Source organism: Eschrichtius robustus, chromosome 12 (genome assembly GCF_028021215.1).
Source record: "Eschrichtius robustus isolate mEscRob2 chromosome 12, mEscRob2.pri, whole genome shotgun sequence".
Lineage (NCBI taxonomy): Eukaryota > Metazoa > Chordata > Mammalia > Artiodactyla > Eschrichtiidae > Eschrichtius > Eschrichtius robustus.
In genome coordinates, this window is record NC_090835.1 from 106,905,274 (window position 1) to 106,917,700 (window position 12,427).

The 12,427-nt window shown below is 44.4% G+C and overlaps 1 protein-coding gene across 1 annotated transcript in view; it reads left to right on the forward strand.

The window, feature by feature from the left end:
- The window catches only part of MYLK4 (myosin light chain kinase family member 4), a 76,278-nt gene that overhangs the window by 47,482 nt on the left and 16,369 nt on the right, over positions 1-12,427 (forward strand). The window contains exons 2-5 of the mRNA XM_068558287.1: positions 3,952-4,030; positions 7,618-7,723; positions 11,529-11,622; positions 11,697-11,806. Coding sequence (XP_068414388.1) covers positions 3,952-4,030; positions 7,618-7,723; positions 11,529-11,622; positions 11,697-11,806 — 389 coding nt within the window. The remainder of the gene's footprint in view (positions 1-3,951; positions 4,031-7,617; positions 7,724-11,528; positions 11,623-11,696; positions 11,807-12,427) is intronic.

Below are 12,427 nucleotides of genomic sequence, written 5' to 3' on the forward strand. Positions count from 1 at the left end.
TGACATTTCCTCCATGCCCCTCAGAGACTAGCTGGACAAGCTTGGGAGCACAGGCCCACTCAGGACACCAGCCCGGAAACGGGACAGAGTAGAGAGGGCAGAACTGTGTTTTGAATACTTGGGTATTTGGGCCAAATCCCCTTTCTTCCCCGAGTCATTCTAAATCCACTGATATTATAAAAGGAATGGGGAAATGGTTACAAAAGGAATCCATGTGCAAATATATGAGTAATGATTAAGTGAACAAATTAATGAATGACTGTGAGTGAAATGTGGCCTTCGTGCTCGTCTGGTCCATCAGCATAAATTCAGCAAAGGACACGGTGTCTGACCTGATTTTTTTATCCCTTAGCAGACCGTGATCATAATCCTTCCAGGAGCTTCATGCTTCCAGCACTGACCAGTCCTCTTTAATCAGTACAGAATATGTTTCTTTTTGGAAAACAAACAAGATGTGCTTACACACCTGTACTTCCTATTTTAGCAAATTCTACATATAACTTGGAAACACTAAGAACGAACTTCGTACTGAAGTCGCTGTCCAGAAACAGAAAAGGAGAAATACGTCTTCTGTTTTTCGGGAACTCTTCAGTTCAAAGTTCCTCTAGATGTCAGTATGACCTAGGGAAATGAAAATATGATAGCCTGTGGCAATGAATAAAGACCTTCTTACGTTATCTAAATGGTGAATCATATCTGATATATAATTAAAGGAAAAAATGGTCTGGTTTGGAAGCTTGCTTCTTACCTTCCTCAGAATTGATAGTTCTCCTGTTGGTCAAATCAGAACACTGCACCCAGAGAGCGTCAGCACATCCTGTGGGCACCCACCACGGACACTGAGACGTCCCTGGAGGCAAACGCCTGGAGGCTTACAGCCAAATTCTCAATTTTACATATTTTGATAGACTGAAATTAACTGACACACCAGTTTTTGTTACTAAGCCCACCTTTGCTTTTACCATCACATTCACGCCACCCAGAATAAACCCAGGAGAAAAATGCCTGTCCACCAGGGGTTTTCACTGCAAAAGAGAAGCATTGAAAGACAAAGCTATAAAATATCTTTAAAAATTTGTTAAATTATCTTATCTGACTCATTTTCAAAATTGGAGTGAAATTCTCTTCCTCTCCTCTCTTCCATGTTTATTCTAATCTTTTGACCAATAAATATTTATTTCTTTACTAATTTGTTTCTATTTTATGCCGTTCTCTTTTAATCTTTTTTCTTGTCTCCTGTGGTGCTGGCTGTATGGTAGATATCCAATCAATATTAAAGATATACCTTGCCTATAAGCTTCTATTTCTTTTTTCAGAGTGACAGTACAGCTGTAGTTCAGAGTTAGGATCCTGGTTGTACCATTTCTGAATTATATAACCCTGTGAAATTACCCAACTTTATTATAAAATGGGGCTAATAGTATCTATCCCAAAAGGTGGCTATGAGGAACAAGCAATTAATAATGTAATGTGCTTAGAAATGTGTCTGGTATGTAATCAGTACTTAGTATATATTAGCCATCATCATTGTCATCACCATCATCACCATCACCATCATCACCCCCATCACCATCACCGTCACCATCATCACCAACACCACCATCACCACCATCACCATCATCACCACCATCACCATCATCACCAACACCACCATCACCACCATCACCATCATCACCAACACCATCATCACCACCATCACCATCATCACCCCCATCACCATCACTGTCACCATCATCACCACCATCACCATCATCACCAACACCATCATCACCACCATCACCATCATCACCCCCATCACCATCACCATCACCATCATCACCACCATCACCATCATCACCAACACCATCATCACCACCATCACCATCACCGTCACCATCATCACCACCATCACCATCATCACCAACACCATCATCACCACCATCACCATCATCACCAACACCATCATCACCACCATCACCATCACCGTCACCATCATCACCCCCATCACCATCACCATCACCATCATCACCACCATCACCATCATCACCAACACCATCATCACCACCATCACCATCACCGTCACCATCATCACCACCATCACCATCATCACCAACACCATCATCACCACCATCACCATCATCACCAACACCATCATCACCACCATCACCATCATCACCCCCATCACCATCACTGTCACCATCATCACCACCATCACCATCATCACCAACACCATCATCACCACCATCACCATCATCACCCCCATCACCATCACCATCACCATCATCACCACCATCACCATCATCACCAACACCATCATCACCACCATCACCATCACCGTCACCATCATCACCACCATCACCATCATCACCAACACCATCATCACCACCATCACCATCATCACCAACACCATCATCACCACCATCACCATCACCGTCACCATCATCACCCCCATCACCATCACCATCACCATCATCACCACCATCACCATCATCACCAACACCATCATCACCACCATCACCATCACCGTCACCATCATCACCACCATCACCATCATCACCAACACCATCATCACCACCATCACCATCACCGTCACCATCATCACCACCATCACCATCATCACCAACACCATCATCACCACCATCACCATCATCACCAACACCATCATCACCACCATCACCATCATCACCAACACCATCATCACCTCCACCATCATTATATCCCTGGGCTAAGTGCCAAGGATTCAAAGATGAATCAGTCTTTTTGCCCACTTGAGGCCTATAATCTAGTGGGAAATTGATGAGAAAAAATGTTTAAGAAAATGTTGCAGTCTATACTGGGGTGGGAGTATGTGCTGATTGCTGTGCAAGTATAGAGGAGGGAAACTAAAGGACATTTTCCTGCCCTTTCACTTAAAAGAGAAAGTTCCAAACTCCTGGGCTCTAATCTATAATTTTGCTTTTCTGCAGACTTACTAAACATGCCTCTGTGTTTGAAGGTCCTTATCTGAAAAATGGAAATGCTCTGAACCTATGGGACTGCCCTTTGGATTGTTTAAAAGCACATTTATAATTTGTCTTGATATCTATGACCTGCACTTACATGGTGTTTCATGCTTGCAAGTCACCCTCAGGCAAATTTTACTCTCTTTCCAAAGAAAAAAAGACTGATTCTTTGGACATCCAAACAATTTCATTAACTTATAATGTATAACTTCAGAACTTGTGATAATTTGGGTGGATTGGGCTAATGTTTACCTTTTATGTGGTATTTTAAAAGGGTTTGCTTAGCTAATTCAGAGAGACCAGGACTGTGAGAAGAACGTTTATCTCCTTAGAAAGGGGCCATCTGTTCTCAGCAATGTAGAAGCCCCTTTTATAAAAGCTTACTTTACTCTCCTACTTTCTGGTTTACAAAACCCACTCACATATAGCCTCTCATTTTTATTTGATTTATATGTGAACTATATCAAGACAATACAAACAGAGGTCAAGGGTGACAAACACGTTACAATATCCTTTATCTATCCATGAAGATGGGCCTTCTTCTACAAACAATGCCAGAGTTTTACAAAATTTCTTTTAAAATAGTGAGGTCATTTGCTTTCAAATACTATAGTCTGTACAGGGCTTCATTAATTCAGACTGTTCTGCCCTCTAAATTACTATTTATTTTGGTATTTTTTTCTGTGTTTGAATTGTGTAATATAATGGTTCTCAATATGGGGTGAGTTTGCCCACCGGAGACATTTAGCAATTTCTGGAGGCATTTTTTTGGCTATTACACCTGGGTGGGGGAGAGTACTGTGGGCTTCGGGTGGGCAGAGGCCAGAGATGTTGCTAAACGTCTTATAATCCTCGTGACATTCCCCATAACAAAGAATTCTCCAGCCCCAAGTGTCAGAAGTGCTGAGGTCGAGAGAGCCTGATGTGATGTGTAAGTCACATTACTCATTACTCAATCGTGTGCCCACAGGCTAAGGAGCAGTTGTGCTCACACCCCGGCCAGAAGGAAACAGCACCAGCCAAAGGCAAAAGGACAGCGCCTCCCACAGGTAACCTTTTTATAAGACTAGATATTTGTGGGTCAAACTCTGTTATACAAGTCGCGAGGTTGTTCTTGTTCAGAGGAAGTTACATGTTCGTGATGCCCTGTGTCGGGTGAAGTGCTGTTTGAATACCTTTGTTTGATTGGCTTTGGGTCCTACTAGTTACAAACTAGAAATTCTTTGGGAGCCCAGCTGTCAGTCCATTGGTCACGTTTTCTCCTACTTTGCTTCCCCAAAGCTTTTATCTGCCGATAAAGAGAAGCCTGTATAGAGATGCCATTCTGTGAAGCCAAAATTACACCGATCACATGCGTCCTCCGTTAAAACATTGTGTCCTATGGTGGCTTTTAGAGAGATCTTCCCAGAAGAACAATCTGAGAAAGAAACGTTTAATAAAGCTCAACATGAAACAGGCTTAGAAGACCCCTGCCTCTAGTTCAGAGAAGTTTCGCCGCATTTCATACAGAAAGACCACAGGATGAAATAGAAGATTTTGCTCTAAGAAATTCCACAGAGCCAAGAGAAAGCGAAGACGGGAGAGGCATTTCATGCCCAGAGAGACTGAGCCGACAAGAAAATAATAGCTCTGGGGATGATAAGCAAGGCTCTGCAGATAAAAATGAATGGCCAGTGTTCAAAGAAGAGAAAAATGGGCTTCGTTCTCAGGAAAAGCCTGGTGACCGAGAAGCTAAGGAAAAAGGAGAATCCGAAATTCCAGATGAAACAGTGCTGGACAAGAGTTCAAATAAAGAACAGTGTGTTTATAGAACTGACAGTGGTCAATCCTATGAAAGGTAGGGTTTAAAGCATGTGCTTCCACAGCTGACGTTTTCTGCAGATCTATGCGCCGTTGCAATTTAAGTCCATATCGAAGAGTAACTGAAGTGACTCTTTAAAGCAGTGGTGTAGAAGCCACTTTCCCAGCTGTGTGGATTTTTCTTGGCCACGTTTTCTTGCCGTTATTTTTTCTTCTTGCCTGTGACATTTTCAGGCATTTTATTGTTTTCTAAGTCTTCTACCAAATGATAGATGGATATAATGATTAGTAGTAATCACATCCGGTATTTTTTAAATATCAAGTAAAAGGTTCTTATTTTTAGCAGTATAGAGCACATCCTTCCTAAGATCGATAACTGAAAACTGATCACATTGATCAGATGTATAAATTGGCTGCTTCCCAAATATTGTGAGGATTGAGTACACAGTAGGTTATTGAATGATTCTTCATCAACCGTGAAGTTTCACATATAAATTCAGGCAATTATATAGCCAGCTAAAATGAATTAATCTACGTTATGAAGAGCCACAGAATCTGTTTGGAACAAAGAGCATCCCAATTCAAACGTCTGTGGTATTTTTTAGGGATTTAAGACATAATTCTTATTTCTTTTTTTTTTTTTTTGGCCTCCCCGCGCAGCTTGTGGAATTTTAGTTCCCTGACCAGGGATTGAACCCAGGTCCTCAGCAGTGAGAGCGTGGAGTCCTAACCACTGGAGCGCCAGGGAATTCCCCTTATTTCATTCTTAACTAATGTATTTTGGAAACTAATTGTAGAGAAGTCTAATTTTCCAAGAATTAAATGTAAGCACTAATGTTTACTAAGAAAGTCCATCACTGCAGAGATGTTTTTAGTAAGGTCTGGAGCTATTGGGAAACTTAAATTAGGTCAATTCTTTCACCAGTAAAGGCTGACTCTCACTGCTGTTATTATTCAGAGACCATTGCTCCTTTGATTTTGCTTTAACGTGGTCACTTCTATCTTCTTTAAGGAAAGGAAGTGAAAAATGAAGATCAAATTAGTTAGGGAGTCATAAAAGGACTGCCTTTGTAAAGGGTCAGTGGACTAACTTGGGGTCACTGTGAGGTTGTTAGGGAGAGTCTCCGGGATGCTGGTCATCTCCACCTGTAACCGTGCTGCTTGGGATGATGGGGACACATCCTGCTTCATCGCACCCCAAACACTGACATCGCCAACTCCCCATCACGAAGCTTACGTCCCTGCAGCAAAGCATCGTCTTGGGGAAGCTTTAGTGCTCAGAAATGTGGCCATCTGAAAGTTTTCTCCCCGAAACTTTGAGAGCTGTGGCTGGATTTTATTTTCCAGGTGTATCAGCAGCATAAAAGCTATTTTCACATCCCGAGCCACAGGAAAGTCAGCAACAGGACCTGTTTTGCAGAACTCTGATCCAACAGAGCCCTCGGGCGTCAGTAAGCAGAGAGGGGCAGAGGTGAGCTTGGTCCAGGAGAACAAGAAGAGCAGAATAGATGCGGCAGGTGCAGGTGACAGATGCACATGGAGGACACAGGAAGCCGGAGGCGCCGGGGGGACCAACAAGACAAAGTCCTGGGGTTCCCTGGAGCAAAGACCCCCCAGGCAGCAAGATCTGGTGACCCCCCTGGGTAGGAAACGGCTTTTGTTCCAGCCGTTTAAAGCTCCCTAACCTTTCCAGCAAACATTTCCGACTAAATTTCACTTAGCCTAACAGCCTGTAGGAGACGTCATGCCACATTGATGCCATTTGTGTTCATAACTCAATCACTTTTGGGGGTTTTTTTAGTCTGAAGAGACGAATGCCACCAAGAGAATTCTTTCCTACCTTCTTCACTTTTCAGCATATTTATGGTGTGAAGGGAGAATGCCCCCATCAAATCAATTGCCCAGAGATTTATATTATCTGAATCTTAAAAAATATGAACACTTGGCAAAGTACCTAGCTCAAGATAAGTGCTCAAGAATTACATTTTGAATAAATGTAAATTTTTGAAAGCAAAGTTATTATCTACTCACTTCCCTTTGTACCCTTTGTACCCTTTGTACACATGTAAGAAGCTGCACGCAGTAGATGTTTAAGTAATGAATAAATGGGGAAATGAATAGGTTCACGGCAAGCAAATTTTAACAGCAGTAACCATGGAAAAGTAAAAAGGATACTGGAAGAATATTAGTGAGTAACTATGTATTTTAGAACTGAGCCGGACTGGAGGTTAGATGCTTAGGCTGGAAGGTGGAAAGCGGGAGAAATTTGAGAGCTGTACAATATATACTTTGCCAGTTTTACTGGGTGTTTTATTTCAGCCAGGAAAAATGCATCTGTGTGCCTTAAATGTGTCTTGAATACTGGCTAAAATATTTTGGAAAGTCATATATAGTAATACCAAAACTGTCAATGACATGAAGAAATTTTTCATCTTTTTCTCTGTGCCTTAAAGAAAATAATGGAGTTTATCAGTGGTGCTTTTAAAAAAATGAGTCAAACAGTTTCTGGGGTTTGTGTTCAAATGTCTCCAGTTTGGAAGTATTACCTGTTTGGACTGTACAGGGCTTGGAGATTTTCAGTTGTTTGACGTTTCTGAAAGCTGCCCTGAGGGAGATAGATGCCACGGTTCAGAGGCCCTGACACCCTTTCTCAAAGGTGTTGCGCGTCACCTTCATGAGCCATAAATCCTAACATGAAATGAAAACTTACATTCCCTGGATCATTAGAAATAAAACAGGTGGCCCATTGTGTTTTATTATTAAATGAGCACATTTGCACTCAGGCCCAGGCTTGGCCCTTGGGCTGCTTCTCACGTGGCCCTTCTCTCACCTCCAGACGAGGCCTGGGCACCGCCTGCGCCGTTTGATCACCGCATCGTGACAGCCAAGCAGGCCGCCGTCAACAGCTTCTACACCGTGAGCAGAACAGAAGTCTTGGGAGGGTGAGTAGCGCTCAGCTTCAATACTCTCTCGACGAAAGAAGAAAGAAGAGTGCTTTCTAAGAGACAGGTCTTTTTTTGTTGTTTCAATTCTTATAAGTGTTTTTATTTTTATTATTTTAGTTTTTGTACTGCTTTTTCATGCTTTAAATTTTTATTTTATATTGGAGTATAGTTAATTTATAATGTTGTGTTAGTTTCAGGTGTACAGCATAGTGATTCAGTTATACATATACATATATCTATTCTTTTTCAGATTCTTTTCCATTATAGGTTATTACAGAATATTGAGTAGAGTTCCCTGTACTATACAGTGGGTTCTTGTTGCTTATCTATTTTATATATAGTAGTGTGTACATGTTAATCCCAAACTCCTAATTTATCCTCCCCCCACCGCCCCGCCTTTCCCCTTTGGTAACCATAAGTTTGTTTTCTATGTCTGTGGGTCTGTTTCTGTTTTGTAAATAAGTTCGTTTGTATCATTTTTTTAGATTCCACCTATAAATGATATCCTATGATAATTTGTCTTTGTCTGACTTACTGCACTTAGTACGACAATCTCTAGGTCCACCCATGTTGCCGCAAATGACATTATTTCATTCTTTTTTATGGCTGAGTAGTATTCCATTGTGTATATGTACCACATCTTCCTCATTCATCTGTCGATGGACACTTAGGTTGCTTCCATGTCTTGGCTATTGTAAATAGTGCCGCTATGAACAAAGAGACGGATCTTGAGAATTTCATAAGTGTTTGCCAGTCTCAACCAGAGAACCGGACACATCATAAGCAAACATTTTAAGAGATGTTAACCATTTCTGAAAATCGTCACTGATGCCGGAGAGGTTGATGTGGTGACTACCCTCCACATTTAACATCTACTTCACTTCCTGTGCTGTCGTGTCTGGAGTGAGTCCCCAGAAGGTTTAGAAGCTTGAAAACCGAGGAACAGAATGTAGAAATGAGCGAACACTGTATTTCTCATGGCACGTGTTTGTCATTGTTGGTTTCCGTTTGTGCTGTTACCGTATGAGTTACTATTATTACTGTATTTCAGTCGGTTACTTGCCTCTCAGAAGGACTTATTGGCAGGACATCCACATCTCCCTGAAGAAGGAAGAGTCAAGTCTATCGGGGGCAGGTCCATCACTGGGGGAAGTTCCTTCTTCAGTCACAATCACCCTGCGAGATCTTGGAACTTAAGGCTTAAATTATTCAGTTGACTCCCATCAGCATATCCATGTAAAATAGGAAGAGGAAAACAGAACATTTATACAAATATATAGATATTTACTTACCAACACAGGGAAAACACGCGTGGCTACTACAGAGCGCGTTCCTGCCTGTGGTCCTTGGGGGTGAGGTTGATTTTGCAAAGCCCCTCCCCCCTCTTCCCATCCCATTTACCTTTTGCCCTTTGTCGCGCGGATGCACCTGAACTTCCTCCTCCTCAGCCGGCCGGCTGATCCATTGTGGCGAAGGCCCCTCAGCCTGTGAGGATGGGCTGAGGGGGAAAGGGATACTTGGGTGGCAAGCCAGCGACTGTTTCTCTAAAGGAGAGAAGTTATTTGCAGAAGCGGCTTTGAAACAACCGCCAGGGTTTGCGCGTGCTTCTGGTCGAGGTTTGTCAGTGACTCTTAAAGTTTCCTTCCTGCCCCTTTGGGCAGCGTTGGCTCTTCTTTGTCATCCTGCAGGCAGGACCAGCTGCCCATCACCCCCTGTTCTGGGCTCAGTAAGTAAGCTAGGGGAACACAGTCAGATGTGTACGTTTGCCTCAAAACACAAAGAGGTCATCAGCAGGTGGACCTCCTTCTCAGTAGTAGGAGAGTCAAGATGCAGCAAATCATCCTGCACTTTGGGCAGAGCTATTGCACCATGGCAAGGATCCCTGGACCCTGCATGCGGTGTCAGGCCCCTGAATTTTCCTGGGGTTCATCTCCCCCGTGGCCTGTAGGGGGATTAGAGTCCCTGCTCACCCCGTTCAGTTAGCATGAGGTTATCAGCCTGGTGGACCAGCAGGGACCCTGTGAGGTCACCTCATCACTCAAGGCTTTGCAGAATAAACCAGGCCAGAGAGACGGACGGGGTAGTCCTAAAGCAAAAGAGTGATGTGGCACCACTGCTGGGCCAGGCTGTCCTGGGGGCCGTTGCTAATTAAGAAACAAGCCCTTTCGTAATGAACAGCCACATCTGAAGCGCCTGGGGCTGTAGGTTCATGAGCTCCAGGAAAGAGACCACGCCTGGGCCGCTGGGTGGGATTGAAGTCACACTTGGCTGTGCTTACGGACCCATCTGCTTCTGTTCAGGGAGCGTGGCTGAGTCGGGTGGATGCGGTGCCCTCACCCCGACTCCCACCCCTTCACCGTTGCAGCAGCCCTCCCTCTGCTGTGGGCTTCTGGCCACGACGCTGGGGAGCTCTCCTTCCGCTCCTGCGTGCGGCCAGCGCGACACAGACAGGCACGTGGGTTCCAGTTATTTCACTAAATCGGGCATCACAGCAAGCAAGTCAAATCTGAAGATTGTTCTTGAGTGTGCATTTCGGTATGTGAGGATATTTGAAAGAAGCTGTCTTAAGAAGTATATTTAGAACTTCCCTGGTGATGCAGTGGTTAAGAATCCGCCTGCCAATGCAGGGGACACGGGTTCGAGCCCTGGTCTGGGAAGATCCCACATGCCGCGGAGCAACGAAGCCCGTGCGCCACAACTACCGAGCCTGCGTTCTAGAGCCCGCGAGCCACAACTACCGAGCCCAAGTGCCACAGCTACTGAAGCCCACGCGCCTAGATCCCGTGCTCCGCAACAAGAGAAGCCACCGCAGTGAGAAGCCTGCTCGCCACAACTAGAGAAAGCCCACACGCAGCAACGAAGACCCAACAGATCCAAAAATAAATAAAATAAAAATAAATAAATTTATTAAAAAAGAAGAAGTATATTTAAATTTATATCCAAGCTAAACTGTCAAAAAATCTCACAGGTGATTATGTAATATGTATTTTGATTAAATGTGTCTATATGCAATTTTGTTATTACTTCTTACTTATTTATATGCAGTTTCCAAAAGTAATCTGATATGCCTGACCTACAGCCTGTATCACTCGTATGCTTACGAAGCCTAGCTTGTTACATTCATATGTATTCATAAAGACTCTATTTTTTCTATGACGGAAGTTCTCAAATTTTAGGGTGCATATGAACCACCCAAGGGGCGTCGTGAAAGTGCAGCTTCTGGGGCCTCCCCCGGCCTTCCTGCATCAGTAGGGCTGGAGTAGGGCTGGGACATCGCCCCCCAGGGAATTCTGATGCCAGTGGCCTGTATCAGAACTTGACGTGTTCTAGGAGATTTTTTTTTAAATTAATTAATTAATTAATTTTTCGCTGCGTTGGGTCTTCGTTGCTGTGCACAGGCTTTCTCTAGTTGCAGTGAGCGGGGCTTCTCATTGCAGTGGCTTCACTTGTTGTGGAGCATGAGCTCTAGGTGCGCAGGCTTCAGTAGTTGTGGCTCGCGGCCTCTAGAGCGCAGGCTCAGTAGTCGTGGCGCATGCGCTTATTGCTCCACGGCATGTGGGATCCTCCCGGACCAGGGCTCGAACCCGTGTCCGCTGCATTGGCAGGTGGATTCTTAACCACTGTGCGACCAGGGAAGTCCCTGTTCTAGGAGATATTGGCTACAGCACGTGCATAACAGGCTTGCTCATTCAAAGTCAAAAAGAGGGGTGCCGGCCAGCTGTATTGTCCACTGGGCAGTGACTGGAGCAGGGCCCTGGTGGGGACAGACCCTCATGCTGGGCCTCGTCCTCTTCTCCGGCAGGGGGCGCTTCGGCCAGGTTCACAAGTGTGAGGAGAAAGCCACAGGTCTGAAGCTGGCGGCCAAGATCATCAAGACCAGAGGCGTGAAGGACAAGGTAAGGGCTGTGCAGTGTGGACCCCACCTGGATGTTGTCCTCACGGCGCTAAACCTGCCCTTCCCTCTTCCCAGGATGAAGTGAAGAATGAGATCAACGTCATGAACCAGCTGGACCACGTGAACCTCATCCAGCTCTACGACGCCTTCGAGTCTAAGAACGACATCGTCCTGGTCATGGAGTAGTATGTCCCCCGCCACTGCCCCAAACCTACACACACAACCAGGGCCCCTTTATACGCGGCTGCAGCTCTGTCCTGCCTCGGAGCTGCTGGACCATGCTGGGGCGCCCTGATTCTGACTTGCATGTGTCAGAATCTCATCCACTTCGGGAAGGAAATTACTCAGGAACTGACGTCTCCATGTGAGATTTTGTTGATGAGTAGCAGGATGACAACAGAGGTTTAGCTTTGTTTCCAAGCTGCACTGTCAAAACCCCAGCTTAACTCTTGTTCTGGGTAACCTGGAGGAAAGTGAATCTTGAACTGCATCTCACCTTTGACCTAATTGCTAATACAAAGTTCATGTCAAACTCTTATAAGTAGGGCTAAGAAGCTTCTGTTTCAAATTACTTTTATAAAAACGTAGTAAGTGTTTAGTTAGAAAGTGAGTCATTCTGACACTGAATCGGTGTTTGTGATTCACATCATTTCCCCACCCCTAGCCTCCCTTTTGGGTTTTGTTTATCACTGTGCAATGGGGATTTTGGATGATAAAATATCCAGCATCAGCCACATAGAAGCATTTTACCACTGAAATCAGTCTAACCTTCCCGTGGTATTTGGAATCCCTCTCCCTGCCTTCTT